Source organism: Cyclopterus lumpus, chromosome 25 (assembly GCF_009769545.1).
Source record: "Cyclopterus lumpus isolate fCycLum1 chromosome 25, fCycLum1.pri, whole genome shotgun sequence".
In the NCBI taxonomy this organism is placed as follows: domain Eukaryota; kingdom Metazoa; phylum Chordata; class Actinopteri; order Perciformes; family Cyclopteridae; genus Cyclopterus; species Cyclopterus lumpus.
In genome coordinates this window covers 1,481,802-1,508,209 of record NC_046990.1, presented here as the reverse complement: position 1 = coordinate 1,508,209, position 26,408 = coordinate 1,481,802, and the positions used below count along the sequence as shown (strand labels likewise).

The window sequence follows — 26,408 nt, the reverse complement described above, 5'->3', positions numbered from 1 at the left end:
AAAAACCCTTTCACAGGAAAAAAGGTAAGAACCCTTCTGTAGAGCAACAGAGGAGGATCCCTCTCTACAGAGTTACTACACATTCAATGACTATGACAGAAATTATGAATCATGAGTAGTAGGCATAGACCACGATCCAGACCTCCACAATCCATGAAATCCATGAAGGAGGTAGAGAGGACAGGAGGGTGGGGCGCATCATCAGGGCCATGGCAGGAGGCCGGCTCACCCGGCAGGAGTTCATCAGACACAGCCAGGTCCAATGGACCCTATGAGACGTGAAGTCACAAGTCTAGCCGTGTTGGGGGGGCAGCCAGCTCAGGAGGGTATCCCAAATGTCCCTCTCCCCTGCAACGCTTTCCAGCTCTTCCAATGTAGATGGACTAATAAATCAAGAGCCTTGCCTTTCGGCTCAGCTTCCTCTTCACCACAACAGTCCAGTACTGACAACTTATCGAACTGCCTGTCCATCTCACGATCCATTTTACCCTCACTCGTGAGCAAGATCCCCGGTTACTTGACCTGCCGCGTGAGGCAGTGACTTACTCCCAACCCGGAAAGGGCAATCCACAGTTTTCCAGCAGAGAATCATGGCCTACTCTCATCATGACCCCTTCAGAGTCGACTGCAAAGAGCCCCAGTGTGTGCTGAAGGTCACATTCTGAAGGAGGAAACAAAAACACATCATCTGCAATAAGCAGGGATGCAATTCTACAGTCCCCAAACGGACACTCTGCTCCTGGTGGCTGCGCCTTGACATCCTTTCCATGAAAACAAGATTGGTGACAAGGGACATCCCTGGCAAAGGCCAACACACACTGGAAACGTGTTTGAATGTGTACAGACTATCAGGACAGCCTCTCACTTTGGTCATACGAGGATCAGATGGCTTAACAATGACCCAGGTACCTTGTATTCACACTCCAAACCACACTGGACTCGCCGAGGGACAAAGTCGTAGGCCTTCAACAAGTCCTCTTGGATCTGTGGTTTGAGTAAACTTTACAGGGGAAGCTGAGCAGTGTGAAGCCGATACTTGGAGGACACTCTCCGGTCCCTTTTTAAAACCAGCCCGGTTTGTCCCCGACCTCCATGTGTCAGCCAAGACAGCCCAACATCCAAAGGAAATGTACTGATGTTACTCATATAGCCCAGTAACATGGCAAGTCGTGAAATAGTCGAGACCTACACTTGTTGACTACTCGTGTCCCTGTATATGAAACGATAGTTGCATTCTGTGACATTCTGTTATTGAATTAATGAGACTCTGAATGTCAACTTCTTTTACATATTAGTAAACCATTCATTTTCAGTTAGTTTCAGATTTGTTTCTGACTAATTCCTTTGTAACTGTTCAAAAGTTAATAAGAAATGTTACGTTGTATCATTAAGAAAATCTGAGAGGTTCCAAACAGCACAGTACAACATTTCCTGATCCGATGTGAGGTCAAAGGTCAGGGATGTCGTATGTGTACAGATTGTAAAGCCCTCTGAGGCAAATTTGTAATTTGTGATATTCGGCTATACAAAATAAACTGAATTGAATTGAATTTAACATATGCAGTGTGTTAACTCTAAAACATTGACATCTTCTCCATTAATTCCAAAGCAACTTGAGCTTGCTTGAGCTTTTACAGGGAATTTGTTATGCTGTTTCCCATTCTCCTCAGTGTTTCTGAGAGGTTAGCCATCGTGCTACGGGTGGAACTGAGCCGTGCACACAGTCGAAACAATGCATTTGTACAACTGTTGTATATGTCACTTGGTATTTGTGTGTAGATTGGAACAAACATGTCATACCACAAATTATGCACAAATCATTGTACACATTTTAAATCTTACTTTTCACTTGTGGATCATGTAATACACATTTATAACCATTATCAGATACATTTTACTCAAAAAGGCTTTACATGTGTAAAGCGTCCACTATCCCAAAGCAACTTGTGTAAAGGCTGAGGAAGAGGCTGGAGTTACGCAACGCCAAGTGAAAAGTCAATAGTAAGAAAAAGGAGACAGTGAACAAAGGTGTGCGTACCTGCACTGCACCCTGCGTGATGTACATGTTTATATGAATCTGTGTAGCATTAGGTGTGTGTGTGTGTGTGTGTGTGTGTGTGTGTGTGTCTTCAAGTGGCGAATCAAAGCCCTTATGTGCAAGGCTGCACAGAGCTGATAGCTGACCCATCAAGCGTGGCCAACCTAAAGCAGAATAAAAAACACCCACATCAGAAAAAGCCCCTGCAGAGGGAATTTCTAAAGTGCACTGCTGCACTGTGCACATGCCTCAAATCCTCAGCCAACAATGGGTGCTCACAAAAGGTGGAGCTGAGGGCAAAGAGACGGAGGAGAGGGAGATGGGTTCAACAGACTTGTGCCCTTCACTCTGAATCTCCAGCCTTTCATACTCAAGCTGTATGCTTCCTGTCAGCAACACACTTGTACTGTATGTTTTCTGGAGTAGAGAGCCAAGTCCCCACTACAGTACCTGATCTGTGAAGATGAAACGGACAGAGCTCAGTTGAGGTCTGAGTCCACAACATAATTCAAAAGACTCAACTTTTCAAATGGTTATGGTGAAGGACATTCTTTCAACATGCAACACTGAATGTAAATATATATATATATATATATATATATATATATATATATATATATATAGATAGATAGATAGATAGATAGATAGATAGATGGATAGATATATGTATGTGTTTATTAGGCCTATGCATTATAATTACTTTGTTTCAACTGTATGAAACTCTATTTAAACAGCTTTGAAAAAAATAATCAAAAAATGAATATATATATATATATATATATATATATATATATATATATATATATATATACATATGTAAAGGTTATATGTTACTGTTTTACAGTATATGTTATGTCAATGGTAATCCTTCGTTGCAGCCAAATAGGAGAGAAAAACATCCGATGATCTCTATTCTCCCCACACAGAATCAGTGCTAATTGATCTTTGATTATGCTTTAAATGACAAAATAATGAAAGTTTTGGCTGAGCCAACCTGCTGTGCAATATTATGTATCTGATGGACAATGTTGCTAAAATGAGTTGACACTTTAAGACACACGAACAAACAAATTGTTACAAAATGTCTGGTTTGGTTGTGAATTTTGGTTTAGTATGTTGGCTAAGCATGGATGGTTGGAAGAGATGGAGTGGATACATGAGGAAGAAAAACTACAAAGAGACCTGCTGAAATTTATAAAAGAGAAACTGAAGAGCTGGTAAAAAGACAAATTAGGTGTTATATTAAAGTGATTCCCTTCTGTTAAAATGATAGCACCCCCCTGAGGGGCTAGGGTTAGGGATAAGGGTCGGTTCAGGTGTAGGTAGAGGAAAACACCTTTGACATGGAAACAGTATTCGACACAACATAGGCTGGCCTACAATTAACAGTATATGGCATTATTTCACATCTTTTAATATCTGATGTGGAGTGTTTGGCTATAAACAAACATAACAAACCCAGGGAGAAGAATTGTGTCTACTGTATATTTAGTGTGTATATCTTTGAAATAGAGCAACAACACCATCAAAATCTGCCTTTAACAATCGTTATAAATAATCTCAAAACAAGCCCAAAATAGTGCCTCAATGCTTTTTCTACTCAATATACACCTCTAAGGAAAACCAAGAACGCTTGAAGTCAAGAGACACATGGATGGGACTGAAGTAAATCAAAATGAAATGACAAGCCTTTTTCACTCTTTTTGTTTCCCTAGTTATATTTTTTATATTAAACTGGGAGCATACTGTATAAAACATGGTTGTAGTCTCTGTGATGTCACCCATTGGTCTCTGAAGAGCCAACATGAAGCTCAAAGTGGCATTCACATGAACAATTCTCTCAAATAAAAACAAATATTGGATGTTTAAAAAATGTAATTGGGGTCTCCTTATAAAGAAAGTTCAATTGTGACGTATTTTGCAATACGCGATGATCCCCCCTCTCCTCTCTTCCCCCTTCTGTTTCATGGATTGTGGAAATCTGGATCATGGTCCATGCCTACTACTAATTGTTCATACATTTCTGTCATATTCATTAAATGTTTATGTAACTCTGTTCATCTGGTCACATGACATCTATTCATCTGTCCATTCGGGGAGAGGGATCCTCCTCATGTTGCTCTCCTGAAGGGTTCTTCACTTTTAGTTTTTTGGGGAGTTTTTCCTGATCCGATCTGAGGTCAAAGGTCAGGGATGTCGTATGTGTACAGATTGTAAAGCCCTCAGAGGCACATTTGTAATTTGGACTATAGGCCAAATAGGTTTTTTGTATTTATCCTGTAAATACGGGTATTTTTTACCACAAAGTTCTATTGGGATTGACTCACTTTTGGAACTGGCCTCAAGCGGCCAGTTTCAGAACTGCAGTTATTGGCACTTCCCCATTGGCTTCTTTGTTGACCCTCGGAGGTTGCTGCGTGGCTGGGAGTCTATCTTTTTAAACATTTCCTGAACTTATTTGATATGCTAGTAAAGCCTAAAGTCTAAACTGAACCGATGACAAACAAGAGTTGAACAGGTTGAATAAGTAATTGGTTGTGAAGGTAAGAGAGAAAAAGAGCGATGAACCTGCCACTACAATAGACCGGGCAGTTCCCGGGCAGTGGCAGAGGAGTGCAGCGGTTGTTTTATTGAATGCTGTTGTCTATAGAGCTGTTTGACAGCTGTTCATTGAGCGGCTCACTGTCAGTGAGTGTAAACACTGGAGCCATGAGGGACAGGCAGCTTTCTACAGATGAAAGGAAGATTGGCCTGGTTTATTGTGGGCTATGGATCGTGGGAGTTTGAACTGATACAGTATTCTTCTGCAATGCCTCTGAAAGTGGAGGGTCTATGTAGCAACGGGTGATGTTATACATTCAGGATAATGTAACAGGTCTACTGTGGCTGGTCAAAATGAGGTCACACAAAGTAAGAGGGATTATTAGCTGTGTCCGAATTGAGCGCCCGCATCCTTCACACTCTACGAATGCTGAGTCCTTCAAAGACCACGTAGGCTGAACCGAGTGGTCTATGAGACGGTCTGGTCTATGGATGCCTTCCTGTTTGCATCAGCCGCTGTACTGAAGCACTGCTCCTGGCATATAATATCTACATATGAGAAAGGACCATGACAACAAGATTTATTGAGCTGTGTACTTATTGCCACCAGTAATGTTGTTAATATTAGCTGGTTAACTACAGTTAGCATAGTTTATATGGCTAGTATCTTTTTACTTCAACAATAATAATAATAATAATAATTAATAATTTCATATTTAAAACACTAATCCTACTGCCTCAGTAATCCTATATAGCAGTTGGATTATGTATTTAAGCCCTCAACACTATTCTATATTTACCAGATTTTCTTATCTCCCCAAACCAGTCCAGATTCATCAACAAACACACTCTGGAGATCAACCCAGATGATGTCCCACTAACATAAGACACCAGGATGTTTGTGGGAGCTCATACAGGTCCAGCTATTTAACAATAGTAATTTAATTTAAATTAAATTACATTTATTTTATATGGCCCAAAACCACAAATTACAAATTTGCCATAGAGGGTTTTACAATCTGTATGCATACGACATCTGTCTCTGCACTTCACAAAAGAACTTCATTGTGAGAGAGGAGGATCTCTCTATCAGAGAAGTACAATAGATCATGTCATGTGTACAGAATGAACAACGTAACAGAGTTACAACACATTCAATGAATATGACATACATTATTCATACGATGAGAGTAGTAGGCATATAAAACTACCAAAAATAGAATAGAATAATAATGATAATTAAAGCTGCAAGCAGCATTGATCGGGCCCTCGCAAATTCAGCACGTGGAGGGTACTTGGTGGACGCCGGTTCACGTGAGTGTCTGTGACCGTTGGACCGAGCGTCCACGAGTTAGATGTTTTTTTCCTGCATGGTACTTGCTGGAGTGATGCTGGAAAAGCATCTTTGTTTAATAACTGTTAATCACTAAGGTTGTAGTGACCAAATTTGAAGTCTATCCGATGATTTACCTAGGAGCAGATTGTTATTTTAAAGCATGAAAAAATGTACGTAAAAATCATACTAAAGTCAAAATGGCCGACTTCCGGTGCAGTTTAGAGCATGATCCATAGAGAGTTATTTTTAAGTATCTCAAACCTACTGCGAGGGCTGCTTTGTCGAAATTTGTCAAAGGTTTATTGAAATTTTGTAGGGGGTGCTATCGAGCCAAACTGCCATTTTGAAGGATTAAAATCATATCATACAACTACATTTAAGACACTAAACGTTTATGCTAGGTTTGGGTGTGTTTAAGCATTTTTAGCTCCCAAAAACATATTTGCCTTAATGGAAAAGAGTGCATCACCAATGTGATGCTTCTAGGGGCCTTGGTCATCAGGCTCCACTCACGATCTGAAGTTGAACGCGCGCTACACATGCGCATATGGTTTAATAGATCAGTCATCACATAGATTTTACTCCCACCACTATATCATTTTACCATGCACTCTGGAGTAATTCAGAAAAAAATCTCCTGCAATCTTCTGCAGGATACACTCTGACAACAGCTTCATTGGATGAGGAAATGTAGATATTCATACAGTGGGCCTGTGAGGGACTCATTGGGGTGTTGCCTAACATCGTATCTTTTCCTCTGGTCAATGAGACCTTGACAGGCTGCTGCTACCTAATCAACCCCTGCACCATTTTAATCCTTAGGCCCAATCTATTGCCTTCTCCAATTTCCTCCCCTCTGAAAGGCAATCACAGGGTGTAGGGCATTTTAATAGCTATTTGGCAGAATGCACTTGAAGGCACCATGAACTCAGTACAAGGATCTTTCATTAGATTGTCATCTTTACGTGCATGTGAAGCACTCTGGATGGCACACTTGCTAGGGTAGGCGAGGAGCTGTGGAGAGGAGGGTAGAGCTGTGACCTTGCTTACATGATATCTCTGCAGATGGATAACTGCAACTACTAAACCAATCTACCCAACTCATACTGACTCAGATATGACACATTCTCTAAGAAGAATATAATCACATAGAATATAATCACATAGACATATTTGTGTCTGTCATTGATTCAGGATTAGAAATCATCAATTTTTATAGGTCCAAATGTGTACTGCACTGCTGTTGGTTACAGCAACACATACTTCTAAATGTCACTCATTTACACATTCTGCCATTGTCCATAACATGTTTTATCTCACATTTGAATGATTTTGTTTGCCCCAATGCTTGGTTGTATAATTGTTTATTCATTGCCTTATTACTGAAATTTCACATACAGCTTTCATAGTTCATGATGATTCTGGTTGGTGAGAATGTTCCACCATATCTGTCCCAACATCCACAGGTATTGTTACGGTTAAGTAAAGACCTGCATTAATTGTAGTTCAATTCTCAAGTATGAAAGTCTGATGCAGTACAGGCGGGACGTGGTACACATTCACATGACTACCCAACTTAAAATGTTCTCACTCCCAGCTCATCAAACACCAACGCTTTGTCATTGTCCCTCAGCATCGGAGATCGACTCACAGATGCACAATATCGACTCTACACAACACACCAAGGTTTCAACTAACTTCAATGTAAACCCTCCTGCAGCATTACTGGTTGGTAAGAGTGCATAACGCACGATAAAGTGTGTGATAGTCTGCTTAAAGTGGGCAGCAGGGGTGGTGGATGGGTCAAACAAATACAGGAAACCGCTATATTTGTGTCCCATGGGGAACTAAAAGTAACTGTTGACTGTTCACGTATATTTCTGTCACATTAGATTAACCCGTCACTTGACTCATGAGTTACATCACATCAGTTGTTAGCCACGTGACTCATCAATGCTAGTGAGGTTCAACACAATGCTTGTGAGGTTCAACACAATGCTAGTGAGGTTCAACACAATGCTAGTGAGGTTCAACACAATGCTAGTGAGGTTCAACACAATGCTTGTGAGGTTCAACACAATGCTTGTGAGGTTCAACACAATGCTTGTGAGGTTCAACACAATGCTAGTGAGGTTCAACACAATGCTAGTGAGGTTCAACACAATGCTTGTGAGGTTCAACACAATGCTAGTGAGGTTCAACACAATGCTAGTGAGGTTCAACACAATGCTAGTGAGGTTCAACACAATGCTTGTGAGGTTCAACACAATGCTAGTGAGGTTCAACACAATGCTAGTTCAATGCTTGTGAGGTTCAACACAATGCTTGTGAGGTTCAACACAATGCTAGTGAGGTTCAACACAATGCTAGTGAGGTTCAACACAATGCTTGTGAGGTTCAACACAATGCTAGTGAGGTTCAACACAATGCTAGTTCAATGCTTGTGAGGTTCAACACAATGCTTGTGAGGTTCAACACAATGCTAGTGAGGTTCAACACAATGCTAGTGAGGTTCAACACAATGCTAGTGAGGTTCAACACAATGCTAGTGAGGTTCAACACAATGCTAGTGAGGTTCAACACAATGCTTGTGAGGTTCAACACAATGCTAGTGAGGTTCAACACAATGCTTGTGAGGTTCAACACAATGCTTGTGAGGTTCAACACAATGCTAGTGAGGTTCAACACAATGCTAGTTCAATGCTAGTGAGGTTCAACACAATGCTTGTGAGGTACAACACAATGCTAGTGAGGTTCAACACAATGCTTGCGGGGTACCTATAGAAACAATCTCCAATGCCAAGGGCCACTGACCAAGCCGCAGGATTTAACAAGTTTGAAGTGAGTGGAGAATAAGATCAGGATGTCGGCAACACATTCTCAGTCCCAGAGACACACTACTTCCTGTGCAAAGGATTATGGTATGCTTCAGATTAGGTACTGTAATGTAAGGTCACGGAAATTGTGGTCATAGGTAAATGTTCCAATATCAATGCTGACGTGGCAGAAACCTGGGATGCTGATGAAGGCAAACACTTTATGTACCCATCCTCCACCCTCTCACTTTACACTACTCTATGTGAAGGTCACACTGATCTCTGCACTCAGCATTGCCATTTAATGTAAATCTCCCGTGCAGAATAACTGCATATGGCTGAATTTGATAGAAGACTGGGTTGAGATTCTAGAGGTATTGGTGGAAAAGAAAACTGAAAAAGAACTGGCAAAGCCACTAATAGCTTTCAATGACTTAACAGCTTTCCCTTTCACAACTGGGCGCTCTGCTGTACACATGCAGCAACAGAATGAATGAGGCAATAAAGTGTGCCCTTTACAGTACTGCAAACAAAGTTTAGCCTGTGGCTACAGTCTTGTGAATTTCTGCTTTGCTGTTTTTTCAGTGTAACCCATGCAATTAACTTTAAGGAAAGGAAATAAGGAAACCCATGTCGACCTCTCCTTCTCTGACGGTGCACAAAGTAATGAACGAGGCAAAGAGGAGAGATACACATGTTTATGGTAATGAAGCTCATGCATAATGTAGCATTGGCCTGCAGCTTAGGTTGAATTAATTATCCTCTGCTTCAGGTATCCCTCCTAAGTATGTCATTTTCTTCTTGCTTCTCAGCTCCTGTCATTTAGCATGCATGGGAGTGATAGTCTACGTGACAACACGATAAACTTACAGGCCTCAGCAGAGAAACACGGTTAGGTGGGTTTACAGCAACAGCACGCAAGCTCAACCACTCATAATACCCCGTCAAGGCTTATTAATACAGGCTAACAACTAAGCAGAGAAACTCAACCTGTGAGAAACCTGCACATTTAACAAAAAGCAAGAAAATACCGAAAAGCGATGTGGCAGCTGCTTCCACAAGACGTGAATGTAACCTATTCCTATTGGAAACTGTCTCAGCATTGACAAATGCTTCCTAATCAATCACTGCCATCAGTCCGGGCAGGGACTGAAGATAGAACTGTCCTTTATCGAACGGAGGTGGAGTTTGGCTGAGCTAAAGCAGTTGAGGGTATTGATCCGTCAGTCGATACCCTCCACTATCCGTGGCCAAACCTTTGCTGACTGTTGTTTGTGTCTGTTTCGAGCTCTCTTCAGGGAGATTGCTATTTGGCCTTGGCTCTCATCTTTATATGGTCTGATGTGATTTGTGCTTGGGCTGCACAGACCAGGAAGGCTCTCATTAAAGAAGAAGACTCACTACACAGTGTCACAGCTCACAGCAGTATCAATAGTGAGGCCAATTTACTTAAACACCACACACGTTGGAAAAACTGCTGTAATAATTAATAAATGTACAAATAATTGCTGTACGAATAACTGAAACACAACGTACACATATACATGTAAAAACTGTATGAAAAGCAATCTCCCTAAATTGTCAACTTTTTTCTCTTTTTTCATTCAGAAAGCCTGGCTCTGTTCAGAGGAACAACATCTGTCTACTAGTGTCTCTAAAGCGCACTAATTAACAACGGTGATGCTGTTCACCCCGCCTGACCTGTATGCTAAGCTAACTAGCTGCTGTAATAACTTCATATTTAGCCACAAACATGAGAGTGGTATCAGTTTTCTCATATAAATCACGGCAAGCATTTGTCTGTCTTAAAACAGGTAGTTATTAACTAGTCAATAAATGACTAAACCTCATTACTATAACACTAGTCTTTCACTGCTGCCGATTGCCTTTACGCTTCAAAAATCATGCAATTGTTATTCATTTATGAAGATGATCCTGCCGAGCAAAATTTGTAAGTATCATATATGTTTGTTTGCCACAGAGCTTAGTGCAATAATCCCAAATCCCCAAATCCCATTGGCTTTTTGTGGAGGAAACCAGTGAGAAGAAGCTTTGGAGGGGCTCATTCCATGAAGCGATTTAAGAGAGTTAAGGCAGGCTTATTTTTGGTTAATCTGACTAATTTTCGCTTGATTTGGTTCCATAAAGTAAATTCAATACCACTGGCATTAAAGAGCTGCCATAATATTAGACTTTAGTGACCAGTCAGTCAAAAAAATGTAATATCAATAGTTCAATAATTTAGAAAATCAACATAGATTATACATTAAATAAATGATACAATAATAATTGATAAGATAGATCTACATAAGTTAATTGTATAGCACATGGGTGTCAAACACAAGGCCCGCTATGTCATTTTATGTGGCCTGCGACGGCTTGAAAGACATGATATGATAAAACATCCCAGGAATTCCTCCAGACTCAGGTCTATGTCAGTGGTATACTAAGGTTGAAGTGAGGGCTGCTTAATGTTTTTCAGTATTTACCTACTAATAAGATAATCAGAAGAAAAGTTAATGTATACTTGAATCTTTTTTAATTGCATTAATTGTTGAATTTACTTAGAGTTTGTGGATAAAAGCTGCTCCTCAAGACACTGACTTGGTTGTCATAGATTCAGAGAGTGAGCCATAAATTACATCTTTTGAGACTTTTTAAAACTACTTCTCGATAGACTTTTTTATTTCATGTTTGCATGAAAGCAAACAGGAACTCGTGGTTCAGCGAGTCTTCAAAATTAGGATGGGAGCCAGAGCCTTCAGTTATCAAGCTCCTCTTTTATGGAACCAGCTTCCACTTTCAGTCCTGGAGGCAGACACAGTCACCTCATTCAAGAGTAGACTTAAGACTTTCCTCTTTAATAGTGCTTATAGTTAGGGTTGAATCAGGTTTGCCCTGGTCCAGCCCCTTGATATGCTGCTATAGGCTTATAGGCTGCTGGGGGATGTTTTAGGATACACTGAGCACCTATCTCCTCTTCTCTCTCTCCTTATGGATGAATTTACATCTCTCCATTGCACCTTATTAACTCTGCTTCCTCCCCGGAGTCGTTGTGACTTCACGTCTCATAGGGTCCATTGGACCTGGAGGTGTCTGATGCCTGGTGAGCCGGCCTCCCGCGTTGGCCCTGCTGATGCCCCCCCCCACCCTCCTCTCTACCTCCTTCTGTTTCATGGATTGTAGAGGTCCATTCATAGTTTTTCCTGATCCGATGTGAGGTCCTGGGACAGGGATGTTGTACGTGTACAGATTGTAAAGCACTCTGAGGCAAATTCGTAATTTGTGATATTGGGCTATATAAAATAAACTGAATTGAATTAATTATAGAAGTGGCTGGTTCTCAGATAGTGTATGGCTAAATCCACTTTTAAACGGCCATCACTTTTTTGGGGAAATCTATAGGTGACATAGTTTATGAGATGATGAGCATGAAGCTATACATCTTCTGTTTATTTGAAATTGTAAAGGTGGAGGGCATCATGTCTGTTAAAAACATTAAAAGAACAGCTCAGCAGCCATGATGCTCCATGCTATGACACATTGTTTTATTCATGTCATATCAAAAGAAGTGGAAGAACAGGAGGACATTTGGGTGAAGGAAATATTCTGACATGTTACACATTGGAAACAACAAAATGAAAAGTATTTACATTTCTGAATTTAAAACCAACCACCATCAAACAGCACATACAACCTGCTTCTTCATTGTTTTACTGTACTGCTACTGCTGCAGGTTTGGGGTCTTATCAAACTCCACCCGATAATCAATCTTATCAATGTCCTGCATCAGGGGAAAATCTGGTTTATCTTGTACACAAATACAAATTAAAATTAGGAAGTGGTAACCCTCCAGGGCTAATAAAGACCTCTGAAGTAGATTAATGAATGTGATTTTTTGATTAGGAGTCACCTCTTGTTGTATAAAAGGTTCTGACTGACCTCCCAGGTCCACCTGATATCTTTGTCCAAGAGTATTTTAATTACAGTTGTGTTTACATCTCTCTATCCATGGATGGAGGCTTTTCAATTTAGTTAAGAGAAGCTGATAAGACATTTTAGCAGAGCCACATTTAAAGAGGTCTGTAAACAAATAAAAGGAGAGGACAGATAATCCATGAGTAATTAATTAACCACGTCAGCTCAGCCACATCAGGACAATAGAGTCACTTTTGATAATGAGTAATTGGAAGATGAGAGAAAACGCATGTATTTTATCAGGTGCATGCTCATCATCTCCTCTTTTCTTGTTCTTTGCTCTCTCTCCCCTCCTCCCAATGTTTGCCTTCCACCCCTCCTCTGCATCTGATGGCTTTTACTGTCACTGTCCTTTTCCTATCTTCAACACTCCATTTCCATTTTTCTCCTTTTCTCCTTTCCCCACTCATTTTCTGTTATCCTTGTGCATCATTTCAACTGGATAGGCTCCAGTGCCCCCGCGACCCTAATGAGGATAAGCGGTATTGAAAATGGATGGATGGATGGATCATTTCAACTGGAGGTGGAGATTGGGGGACGTAAATGCAGGAACGTTGGTATGTTGCAGGTAGCAGGCAACTGTTTCGTTGAGGCTGTTATGGACGATGAATGAGTACTCTCATCCCTAAATTAATTTGGTGTACTTTGTGCATTTATTTGTTAACCTAAGTTAACTGCAACTATTGCCGAGGCGTTCCAAGGACCAGTGGTTTCCTGCTTTCACCATGCAGCGAATAAGTTAACTCAGGAGACAAGTAAAGCCACTGCAGGACCCGCATTCTTTCTTGGGAGTCAGAAACCAAGGCTCTTACTATAGTATAGTCTAGATAGTCATTAGGCTCAGTATGAAATAATCCCTCTGCTGAATGTAACACCACATCACTCAATACTTTCTCCAGTTCTGTGCCTGCAAATTAATTATGGTTAAATTAAGTAGCTGATAATACAGTAGCTGAGGAACAGCCACCAGCCATCCCAGCTAATGAAGGTTTGGCTGGGATTATACAACTCGGTTTAATTTAGGTAACTAAAGGGCAGGTTGTCAGGTATTAGCTTTAACGCATATGGCGTTCCACCAATCTGGAAGAATCTCGCTTAGTTTGGCTAAATAGTCTTAAAACATATAAAAAGGCTCTCCGTAATGCCAGAGCAGCCTATTACTGATCAGTAATAGAGAAAAATAAGAACAACCCCAGGGTTCTCTTTAGCACTGTAGCCAGGCTGACAGAGAGTCACAGCTCTGTGGAGCCGTGTATTCCTATAGACCTCAGTAGTAACGACTTCATGAACTTCTTCAATGAAAAGATTCTATTGAAGGCAAGATTGATGATCTCTTGCCCTCAGCCACTGCAGATCTGTCCTCAAGTGGAGTGGCCTTGGAAACGGCTGTATGCCCTGGTGTATATTTGGATAGCTTTTCTCCCATTAACCTAGACCAATTGTCTTCAACGGTTTCTACTTCTAAACCGTCTACCTGTCTCTTGGACCCCATCCCAACGAGGCTGCTTAAAGACGTGTTGCCTTTAATTGGCACCTCTCTGTTGGATATTGTTAATGTGTCTTTGCTAACAGGCCATGTACCACATTCCTTCAAAGTAGCTGTAATTAAACCTCTCCTGAAAAAGCCCACTCTTAATCCAGAGGTGTTGGCTAAATGTTCACTAAATGCGGGGCTACTTGTGGTTCCTAGAGTCCTAAAAAGTAGGATGGGAGCCAGAGCCTTCAGTTATCAAGATCCTCTTTTATGGAACCAGCTTCCACTTTCAGTCCTGGAGGCAGACACAGTCACCTCATTCAAGAGTAGACTTAAGACTTTCCTGTTTAATAGTGCTTATAGTTAGGGCTGAATCAGGTTTGCCCTGGTCCAGCCCCTTGATATGCTGCTATAGGCTTATAGGCTGCTGGGGGATGTTTTAGGATGCACTGAGCTCTTCTCTCCTCTTCGCTCTCTCCTGATACGTCTCTTCATTACACATTACTAACTCTACTTTTTGCTTTCTCGCCTCATAGGGTCCATTGGACCTGGCTGTGTCTGAAGCTGGTCCTGGGTCCTGACTCCTTGCCCCTGCTGCCTGCATCCAGCCCCTGGCATGTTTTATTTTATCTATCAGATAGATCTGGACAATCACAACATTTCCAAAATCAACCAAGGTGGCTGCAGCTGATGTTCTTGGACACATCGGGTGGTTAACAGTTCGAATGATGCACTTGGGCTTTAGAGACCACAAATATCCATTGGGCAATCCCTTTCTTCAAATGATCCACAATGTCACGTTTGACAGGAGTAACTGGGTCCCTGGTAATTGGGTCCCTGCCTAGATATTTAGGAAGATGATGATGACGAATGCTAGATGATACCAGCCTAACTTATTTTGTGGGAATTCTCGTAAACAGTCACTTGATCTGCCAGATGGTTTGTTACGCAGAACCATCTGAGGATATTTGGCAGGTGATTGGATGAACCATATGTCAATCAAACTCTTGCCGAAGCCAGTTGAGAGAAGAGTGAAAACTACTTTTCCATCAAGTAAAGCCTTCATTGGAGTCGTTCTCCTCTTTACTGTTGCTTAGCTGGACAATTATTTATTTTGTTTAGCCCAAAATCAGAAATCAGAAATTTCCCTCAGGGGACTTTACAATCTGTCCACATACGACATCCTCTGTCCCGGGACCTCACATCGGATCAGGGAAAACTCTCCCAATACAAACTTTAATGGGGGAAAAAGGGAAGAAACAGAGGAGGATTCCTCTGTCAGGATAAACAGAAGAACTATAGATGCCATGTGTACAAAATGCTCTGATCAGGAGAATATTTCTTCTAATCTACATTAGGCATAGGACACAAAGCACAGCTATCTTCTGACAAGATGTGTCATGATTTTGGACCATCAGATCGATACATAAATATAAACATAACATTTGGACCTCTGTTGTTTTTTTGCATTTTTACAGCACCTTTCTAGACTTCCGACCAATCAAAGTGCCATCCACACAAACATTCATATACGGATGTAAGGTGATCTAAACTACTTCACATTTACACACATTAATGGCACGTTCGGGAGCAATTTAGGGTTCAATCGAGGACACTTCGGCATGCGGACTGGAGGAGCCATTGATCGAACCGCCAATCTTCCAATTAGTGGATGACCTACTCTGCCTCTGAGCCACAGCTGCTCCAATTAATTGGCTCTTAATTTGGGATGCCAATAGTTAACTATCAAGAAGATTTTTGACCGGTTAACCATGACGGTCAATAGGTTATATTAAAATGAAAAATTCTGCGCCCATAATTACCAGGTCAGCAGAACTCGCCGAGGAACCAGGCCGTGTGTGTGTGTGTGTGTATGGAACACAACCTCACCGCATTTCCTGTGATAGTCACAACATGCAAATGGTTTTGTTCGGAGTCAAACATGTATCAACGTTTTTTGTGTCACTTGGAGCAATTTCTGTTTCTGTCTCTACGCTACAAAATGAAAGTTAGGTTTAGGCAACAAAAACACCTAGTTAGGTTAGGTTAGGATAGGATGGACATGGTTGGGCATAAAATAACTACTTTTTAGGAGTTTTAGGCAACATAAGGAACGAAAGGTTAAGGCAACAACACCACGTAATTAGGTTTGGGAAAGCCGTCGCAAACAGCAAAACCAACAGAACATATACACGCGGGAGGGCCTGTACCCACAATGCCCCTCCATGCGGCCGGGACTGTTGTTAAGTCCTAGATTTTCGAGGCCAAATCTCAGCTATTCACATAGTTCTTTTAGTTTTTTCTTTCTTTTCGTTGACTGTAGAATCTGCCCATTGCTAAAAGTAAACCTATACGCCCTTGCTTTCATCATGAATTGTCATATCATTCTATTTGGCCTCATTAACCTCTCCTCTGTCTAGTAAGTATACTAAAAAGTAATTTAAATCTATTTGGACCAGTGTGTACCACCCACAGACCGACGGTCTGGTGGAGCATCTGCAAAAGACTTTGAAGTCCGTAATTGGGATAAATGGCTAGCTTCTCTGTTGTTTGCAGTGCGGGAGGTCCCCCAGGCCTCCACAGGATTTTCTCCCTTTGAACTGTTGTTCGGTAGACTCCGCGGGGGGTGCTCAACCGGATTAAAAAATGCTGGGGGGAGGGGCCAAGCACCAGTAAAAACAAGGTCCAGTACGTCCTGGACCTGCGACCAAAACTCCACACACTGGGTAGGATGTCACGTGAGAATTTGCTCCAGGCCCAGGGGCGTCAACAACGACTGTACGACAGAGGGGGCAGGCTGAGACAATTCACACTGGGAGAGGAGGTACTTGTATTGCTTCCTTCTTCCAGCTCTAAACTCCTCGCCAAGTGGCAAGGGCCCTTTGTGGTCACACGGCGAGTGGGGGATGTCGACTATGAGGTGGTGCGTTCTGACAGGGGCGGAGCTACACAGATCTACCACCTCAACCTCCTAAAAGCATGGAGGGAGGCGGAGTCTGTTTCTCTGGTGTCTGCGGTATCTGAGAGAGAGGAGCTGGGGCCTGAGGCTCCAAAATCTACTAATCCGGCCTCGCTCCTTTGTGAAGACCATCTCTCCGGGACCCAGAGAACAGACATTGCCCGGTTGCATTAGCAGTTTGCTGACTTGTTCTCAGTCCTGCCAGGTGGCACAAACCTCATAGCGCATCATATTGAGACTCCACGTGACGGTGCGGTCACGACCCTAGAGGTTACCTGAACACGAAGGGAATTTGCTGCTTTGCTGGAGATGGGGGTAATACAAGACTCCCACAGTGGGGGGAGTGGCTCAGGGAACAGGTGCCTGGAGGAAGCCAAAATGCCTTGGCCTCCTTCCTGATTGGCCTCCTTCTTTGTGCCTCCTGCCTCCGTGGCCCTGCCTCCTGTCATGGCCATGCCCTCCTCTCTATCTCCTTCTGTTTAATGGATTGTGGAAATCTGTATTGTGGTCCATGCCTACTACTCATTATTCACAATCAGTCAGTCATATTCATTGAATGTGTTTATGTAACGCTGTTCATCTGTACACATGACATCTATGGTTGTGGAGAGGGATCCTCCTCTGTTGCTCTCCTGAAGGTTTCTTCACTTTTTTCCCTGTGAAAGGTTTTTTGGGGAGTTTTTCCTGATCCGATGTGAGGTCAAAGGTCAGGGATGTCGTATGTGTACAGATTTTAAAGCCCTCTGAGGATAATTTGTGATTTTGGGCTATACAAAATAAAATAAACTGAATTGAATTTAATTGAGCTGGAACTGATCAGATGTTTTATGCTGAAGATGGCATGTACTAGCAACATAATTAAATTGCAGACAGTCAAAAAAATATGCGTATATTAAAAAATTGAAGATTGAGAAGGAAGGAGCTGAGCCATTTTCTTTTCTTCCTCTTCCTTTTGCTTTCTGGCTTTCTGACATGTCTTCCTTTCATGTCATTTATTTCTCATCCCTGTCCTTTTCTTCCCACATCGGCAGCTGGAAGACGTCATTGACCATGATTTGCAACCACATATTCATTTTTTATCCTAAATATATTAGGCCAGGCATCTGGAAGGTCAGCAGTGTAATAGCCATTGTATATTTTATGAGCAGCAGGAAGCAAAGCTCTTGGAGTTAATCATGTGGAGGAGGGGGTTTTCAGGTAGAGACAAGGGCGCTACTTAAATCATCACATAAGCCTCCCCAAAAAGGTCAGACGCTTCAAAGCGACTGTGAATGCCCTGTAGTGGATAGAGTGGCCGTAACCATTTGGAGCGCTCGCCATTGTCTACGGGCCAAACACATTTGTGGAGGTGACATTGGACATCTACAGTGCATTTGCATCGCCACTGTATGCAAGTACAGTCTTCGTTGATACGTCACACTTTTTGGAAAGGTGGTTAAAATATTTCTTCCTTCACTCGTGTGTGTTAAAATCTTTTTAGTTTATCTAGGTAAATGTAGGTAATGTAGGTAAATGTAGCGATGTGTAGCCAAGTGATGCATCTGTGTTTCTGCTGGAGCGTCTTGGCTCAAAGTGCTGCATGCTAACACCATGGGCCTTAGGGTGAGTGAAAGCTGGCTGTGTTATTTCACACACTGACAGAAATAGATAACAAAAATATTACAGAAAAGATCAAAATGTCTAGAATGTTTTGAAATGATTAGCATAATTGCTGAATTAACAGAGGGTTACTGAAGGACTCATATACAAATTTTCTGAATTATGACTTTTCCTGGTGGGCTATACCAAGTCCATCAAAGAACAGGGGTCACTAACAAGCGGACCGCGGTCCGGAGAATTCTTACATTTTCATAGATCACTTCTATTTAACCGGCGCAGCTTTTCCAGCATTTCCGGCTCTCGTTCAGCAGTCCAGGAAACATCAACCACCAAACACCAACCAATAACACACATTGTACATCCTCTCTAGTGATGCTATTCGGACCTTAGAGCCCAAGATGATCAGAATCCTAACACATGAATTAACTGACCAACAATGATGTGAACGGAGAGGAGAAATGAGCTGAAACAAGTGGTTTAATAACAACACACATTTTTATTTGTAGATGGCAAGAATATAATATCTTAGCTCTTTTGATTGACATCACTTGACGCCCGAATAAACTGAATTTAAAGCTGCAGGAAAATTGTAGTACTTTATTTGAAGAGTCACATTTTTCAAAAGCTTTCTGTTTTAGTTCCAGCCTTCAGTTTACTTGAAATAAGAGAAGATCATGCATTTATTATTAGAGTGTTTATTATTGATAATGAATCCAGTTACTTCGATAATAAATATTGTTTAGATGTTCTTTATTTAGTTGTTGACTACAAACAGACGTTAATACAACTGTTGGCTTCCTTCAATACATGGCACAAAATCATAGAGCGCATCATTTACATTATTTTGATGTTCCAGACCTTTGCATGAGGAAATTCTCTCTAACTGGACCTCACTGAATTTTAGTTGAATACCCCTGCTCTTGAAAGACAGGAGTTTTCTGATCTGGACCCCTGGTCAGGGACAACATGTGGTTACTTTCAAAACTGTTACAGATCTGTGTTGAAAAGTCAGATTTATGATTCTACGGTTAAGGTTTGTTTACGTTTAGACACAATAAGATTGTAATTTGGGCAAAATAAGAACTGTGTTAAGGTTTCAAAAACATTGTGGTTTGTTTTACAATGACTACTTCGTTAAGGCCAGGGGACCTTTGAAATGATGGTTATAATGAAGAAAACAAAAAACAAATACTATATAAAGACAAAGTGCATGTGAGCGTGCCCCACTGGTTAGCTCACAGCCGCCGCGCTGCACGGCTCTCACACGGAGGTAGCAGCTGATACTGCCGTCCTGACTGATGTCAATGTGGTAGAAGGGTAGCAACCACCCTCTGGTTTCCTCTTAACACTGTTAGCGCTGTAAGCACCTCTAGCTGAGAGCCACAGGCATATGCTATGAATTTCGAATTCAACATGTTTTAAGATATTGTATAATCATTAAACAGCGATAAAATCTGTCTCCATTCTAGGAAGACAATCAATTTCAACATCAGTCACAGCATTAACATGACACACACAACGTGAATATGTATACAATTAAATAATTTCAAATTTGATTGGTTCATAGCCGTGATATAATAACCACATACCCCTACGATGATGTCAACATACAGTATATGCACTTTCAGTATATGTCCATGTAAAAAACATTAGACTAATGTGCTGTCATGGTTTCTTTGCACCTAGTTCATCCTTTCACCCGACCCTGATCCTGGGCATTAGTGAAGTGAATGAATATTTAAATAAATAAATATATATATATATATATATATATATATATATATATATATATATATATATATATATATATATATGTGGTCACCAGTCCTCTCAGCCTCTCTGTCCCACTAGAACCAGTCCTCTCAACCTCTCTCTCCCACTTTAACCAGTCCTCTCAACCTCTCTCTCCCACTTTAACCAGTCCTCTCAGTTTCTCTGTCCCAGTATAACAAATCCACTCAGTCTTTATTTTCCACTAGAACCAGTCCATAACCAGACTATAACCAGTAATAAGATAAATTAGCATTCCCTTCGAGGTGCATTTCTCTTCTATGAAAGCCATCACTTGAATATTATACAAATCAGACTGCCATGTTTTTAATATTGATACCATAAATCTCAAATATAAAAAGTATTATTTCACATCTATGTAGCTACTATAGTTATTAAGTACACACCTTTCCATCCATTTAGTAGATGAAATGTATCACAGTAGTACACTTCTTAAGTAGGAATTGTTGGCTTGCTGGAGAGAATCAGGACTCCAACGTATGCAGTGATGGATGTTGCTCTTACCTGCACCTCCACACCATAGCCCATATAGACAGTGATGACATAGCTGCAGTCCACAGTGGAGTGAAGAGCAGAGCTGGACTGTGGCGGAGCCTCTATGTATCCTTCTGGCCCAGTCAAGTTCAGCTGGCAGGCAACTGAAAGGACAAACAGCAGCATGGCAATGAGACTGAGATGCACGCACACGCAATCTGGTTTTGGCTGGTGAATTTACCCTCAATATTGTATTTTTATTGTCCAGACATGGCACTGAGGCCATGGGACAACATAAACTACCAGCTGTTAAGTTCTTTAAACCATGAAAATGACCTTTCCCTCACCTTAACCAGGCCATTTTAGTTGTTCAATGAGCATATGAGTCATTTTGGAAGGCACTGACCCAAATTCTATTTAGTTTTTTTGGTGTGAAATTAGTCCCAAAATGGTCATAAATGTCTATTATAAGATCTACAATAAAAAATACGATTTTCAAATGTGAACAATGTATTCTATGTAAGGATTTGTGTGTAATTTGAGGTACTCACAAATGCATATTCCAATCTAAACACAAATACTAAGCAATTTGAACACTTTGACAAATACACACATCACAATCTGAATAAATATTCATAATTTACATACAGATTTTTTTCTTCAACTTCACAGATCTGATCATGTTTGCCTTCGAAAAGCTTCCTGTGTAGAGAAATGTCTAAAAGTAGTTTTTTAAAATGTATTTACAGATCATTAAATGTGTTCAGACCTACTCCGTTCAGTATTTAAACCCCAGCTTCACACACACTCACTACCAGATCGTTCTTCCAGCACTTTTCCCTCCAACCGTTTCCCCTGTAAAAGAGTCGACTCATCCCCTTGTTGTACACAGCGTTGATGTTGGCCTTCCAGTTCAGTCTGCTGTCCATAGAGACACCCAGGAACTTGTTCTCCTCAAGCATGTCCACATTCTCTTCCAGAACTCTCAGCGGTTGTGGAGCCGTCGTCTTCCTCCTGAAGTCCACCACCATCTCTCTGGTCTTGGCCACGTTCAGAAGGAGGTGATTTCTACCGGCCCGCTCCACAAAGTCATCCGTTACTGCCCTGTACTCCTCCTCCTGTCCATCCTTAATACACCCGACCACTGCAGAGTTTGAGTTGTACTGGAAGTCACTGGTGTACAGGGTGAACAGGAAGGGAGACGGAACAGTACCCTGTGTGGCTCCAATATCACTGACCACCGTCTGCCTGTGAGGTAGTCAGTGATCCAGGAGACGGTGGACGCGTTGAACCCCACAACCCGCAGCTTCTCAATCAGCAGCAGTGGTTGGATGGTGTTGAAGGCACTGGAGGAGTCAAAGAAAGTGATTCTCACAGAGCCACCGGTTCCAGCCAGGTGGACTGAGCTCGTTGCAGCAGGTAGATGATGGCGTCGTCCACTCCCACACGAGGCTCGTAAGAAAACTGCAGAGGGTCCAGTGATGATTTCACCCGCCGTCCAAGGTGAGCCAAGACCAGCCTCTCCAGCACCTTCATCACATGGGATGTGAGGGCAACTGGTTGGAAGTCCTTGAGGTCAGATGGAGTTGACTTCTTTGATACAGGGACCAGGCACAACGTCTTCAACAGCACCGGGACTCTCAGGTTCAAACCCATCGAGCCACAACCGGTTCACCTGCTGCTCCTTCAAAGAGATGCAGACGTATCAGCTGATGAACCAGCAGACTTCAGAGCAGCTCCGTTCTCTGGCTGTGAGACTCCTCAACCCCACCTCATCTTTCATACTCCACTAAAAGAAAACGTTTTCCCCTACAGTTGTTTTCGAATCATGAAGGAATATGATTGTTATGCCAAGTGATATATTTAAAAAAGGCTAAATACTCTTACCTGGACTCTGCACGCCGGTGATGATGGTGGTGGTTGTTTCCTCCTCATCACTGCCATTGGGCTTCAGTCCAGGCTGACCGGGCCTCACTACATCTTTCTCCTTTGCAGCAGGACCAGCAGATGCAAGGCTGGCAGCATGTTGTGGAGCCCTGCTGGTGACTGGAACAGGGTTATTGGAGTGAGAAGTGGCTGCTATTGCATGCATTACAAGGGTTGTTTGCACATTGGAGATTTCAGCACTCTCATCTGAACCCCTGGATGGCAGGGTGGACAAGGTGCGCTGAGACCCGGATAACCCGCCGTCTTCAAAGTAGAGGGGCTTTCGGTAGAGTGAGTGGTGGTTTGGGATGTTGACAGGCGAGACGGTGGTTACAACGGGGGGCCCCCTGCCTGAGTCCTGGGCCTCGCTCTCTGGAGGGCTCCCTTGGGTGGTAGATCCACCACCCTCAGAGACAGAGGCTGCAGAGAATGAAAGAGAATAACAGATATTGCTGGAGGGATGTTGATTCGTACCATAGACTCAATGATCACTTGGCTGTGCAGATGCAGATATTTCTGTTTTCACTTTCCTGCCTGCTCTTTGCTTTGGATTTCATCCACTGCCATTTAACACACTGCCAGTCCCGTTTTAAATTGTTAGATTATATAGAATGGTGCTACAGCCTGTGCCATAACACATCGCTGCAACAATGGCAGAAAGCTTCAATCCAAAAAACACCAAGTGATGGAGCAGCCATATTCTAGCAATATTTTATATATTTATTTTCCTGTATGTATTACTTTTAGTATTTTTTTTAAATTTTTTTAAACAAAGCCTAAAATAATAATAATAATGATCATCAAACTTTTCACACATCAAAATAGAAACGTAGAATATCTGGAACAGGAAGTATTTGATGACCTGGGACTGAGAACAGGCTTCACAACCTGTTGTTATTATCAGATATTTGTCAAGGCAGAGGACAGGGTCTCTGTAGAACCAGAAACCACCACACACCTCTCGTGGGTCAGAATGGATGACAGAGAGAGTATTATGAATCAGTACATACAGTCATTTTAGGAACATGCTGTTATACCTAAGTTCTAAGTATAACTGTCACAGGCAGTGAAGGAGTTAGGGTGCTTTAAACAGTGTGTGCATGTCCCTCACCTCCACCCGGCCCATGTCAGAATTTAGTTGCATTCAACAATTTCTGTCACTTTAAATGAACAACTGGGTGCAATCCAGTTGTTCATTTAAACAGTGAAATAATAAAGCTATTAATACTAGATGTTTACCGTGCAATTGTACATTGTGTCGCAGTGTACACAAATCCATTACTTTTTATTTAGTGTTGAATTCAGCAGTCGCTGTCAAATGAAACCCGGAAGAACTGACCAGACATTTTGATTGAGTTTAACAATGTGCCACGATAAGCTGTGCCCATATGCACATTATGACTATATATTTGAATGTGAGAATTGAAGTTTTATTTCACAGAGCTGCAGTGAATTTGACAGCAGAAAGTATAACTTCATAGCCGCAGAATAAATCAAAAGTTCAGTCACCCTCTGCCCGTTCACTGCTCTTCTTCGCTGTACTTCACACTGACATCAAGGCAGAGATAACCTGTCTTATGCTTCTGGACAGAGACAGGAACATTCACTCACAAAGCTCTGCATCCATTCCATCTTTCAAAGCTGAATTTTAGCCGTATTTCCCTTCACCACTTTTTTACGTGGAGCACTGCATTAGTGCTGTTACACTACTGTGAGTCAATTGGCAGACTGAAAATGTCTTGTAAAAAGCCAAAGCTTAAAAGCCAAACAATTCTCGTAAATTGCTCACATCAGTGGCTTCTTCCCTGCCTATCCTCCTTGTAATGAGACTTAATATTCCTTCCTGAGGAGATTTGATGAGCCGCTATAATTCTCCCAGTGTAATGATCAGCGCTCCCCTCCCAAGTGCACCTGTGAGATCTAATCTGAGACCCCTTCACGAGGCTATCATCCGCTGAGGGAATTCTTATGTTTCTTTAACAATGCTTCATTTCCACAATAATAGCTCCCACTCTCTGCCGGCTATTAGCTATCTGCTTCAAACAATCAGGGTTTATTCCCACCCTGCTCCTTGATGCTCAAACACATATGGCTTTTTGCACACATTGGCAGGTAAATCCACAAGAAATACAGTGAATGACACAGAAGCCCAAATTGACCCTGCTGCCACAAGATGTGACAGATAGTGTAAGTCTTAATACAAACAATTTACAATGTCTATTGTTTTCACTATTAGTAGTTAAGAAAACAAACAAACAAAAAAGAAATTCATTTTAAAAAGATGTTGATGAATCTGAACATAAATACATTTGCTTTACAAGATTTATTTAACTATGAACTAACACATATGTGAAATCAGATTAGTTCGAAGTTAATGCCAGTCAGAATAACAACTGGAGATGAAACCCTCTCCCACCTGTGCTAAGACTGGTGTGAGAATGTACGTGTCAAATGTGGGACAACGCTTTTCATAAAGCCACACTCTGGTACTGGTCATGTTAGCATGTCAATCATACCAATGCAGTATAGCGCAAACTCTAAGACAATCTTCCCTCAAAAGCATTAATGATGTTGAATCAAAAAAAGTTATAGAAATAGTTGCAAAAATTAGTCATTTTCAGATGATCTGTTTCTCAATTTTTTTTGAAGAGCTGCAATCCATTGTGCTCAGAACTCAGGAAGAGAAATTCAGAACTTAAGAAAAGTGCAATTGAACAGTCATTCGAGTCTGAATTCCAAGTCGGGAAACTTGTGCAAGATCCATCTACCTGTATGCACAATTACCTTTTCATGCATTTTTACTGTGTGTTGTGAAGGTGCAGTGACAACATTGTATCTGACTTTTTGGCTTCATGAAATAGCATATGTGGTGGCGGGGTGTGGTTAGGCTCAGCTGCAGAGGGAAATGGGGGAATGCGCTCAGCGAACAGTACCAGGTGGAGGCCTAATTGGCCTCACCTGGGGCTAATGGTGATTGCTCCCCATTATAAGTGTGCAGGTGGACAAAGGAGAGGGGTGCTGGCCTTTGTTCTTCTAAATGATTGTCTCTCTACCTTCAGTACATGCATGCTGCTGTTGCACCCCCCACCCCTACCCAGTATTCTCAGAGTCATTAACTTCATCAACTCATATTTCTATTGGCCTCATCAGACACCACCACCACCACCAGGTGCTGCACACACATCTCCCTGTAGATTCCAAGAGCCAAAGACGCAGGTCAAAACTCATCATCACATAATCTGTTAATCATAAACTATCTTTTCTTCATCTGACTGGTCTCCCCTGATGAACATATTTTGGAGAAGCCATATCCAGTCACTATGACAGGTAATTGCTCCACATGGACAGGGAAGACTAAAGGGGATCAATAGCCCTTGATTTATAAGAACTGTGACCGTTAAGGTTCGCAATGTCTATTAAACAAATAATGGTTTGACAAGAAATACATGCAGACAAACTTGTCATAACTTGGCTTT

The 26,408-nt window shown here is 41.7% G+C and overlaps 1 protein-coding gene across 1 annotated transcript in view; it reads right to left on the bottom strand.

Moving 5' to 3' along the window:
• The window catches only part of sez6b (seizure related 6 homolog b), an 89,319-nt gene extending 65,041 nt beyond the window's left edge, over positions 1 to 24,278 (bottom strand). The window contains exons 1-3 of the mRNA XM_034528481.1: positions 24,272 to 24,278; positions 22,894 to 23,352; positions 21,037 to 21,170 (exon numbers count right to left, since the gene is read on the bottom strand). Of these exons, the coding sequence (XP_034384372.1) occupies positions 21,037 to 21,170; positions 22,894 to 23,352; positions 24,272 to 24,278 (600 nt within the window). The remainder of the gene's footprint in view (positions 1 to 21,036; positions 21,171 to 22,893; positions 23,353 to 24,271) is intronic.
• Positions 24,279 to 26,408: the final 2,130 nt, after the last annotated feature.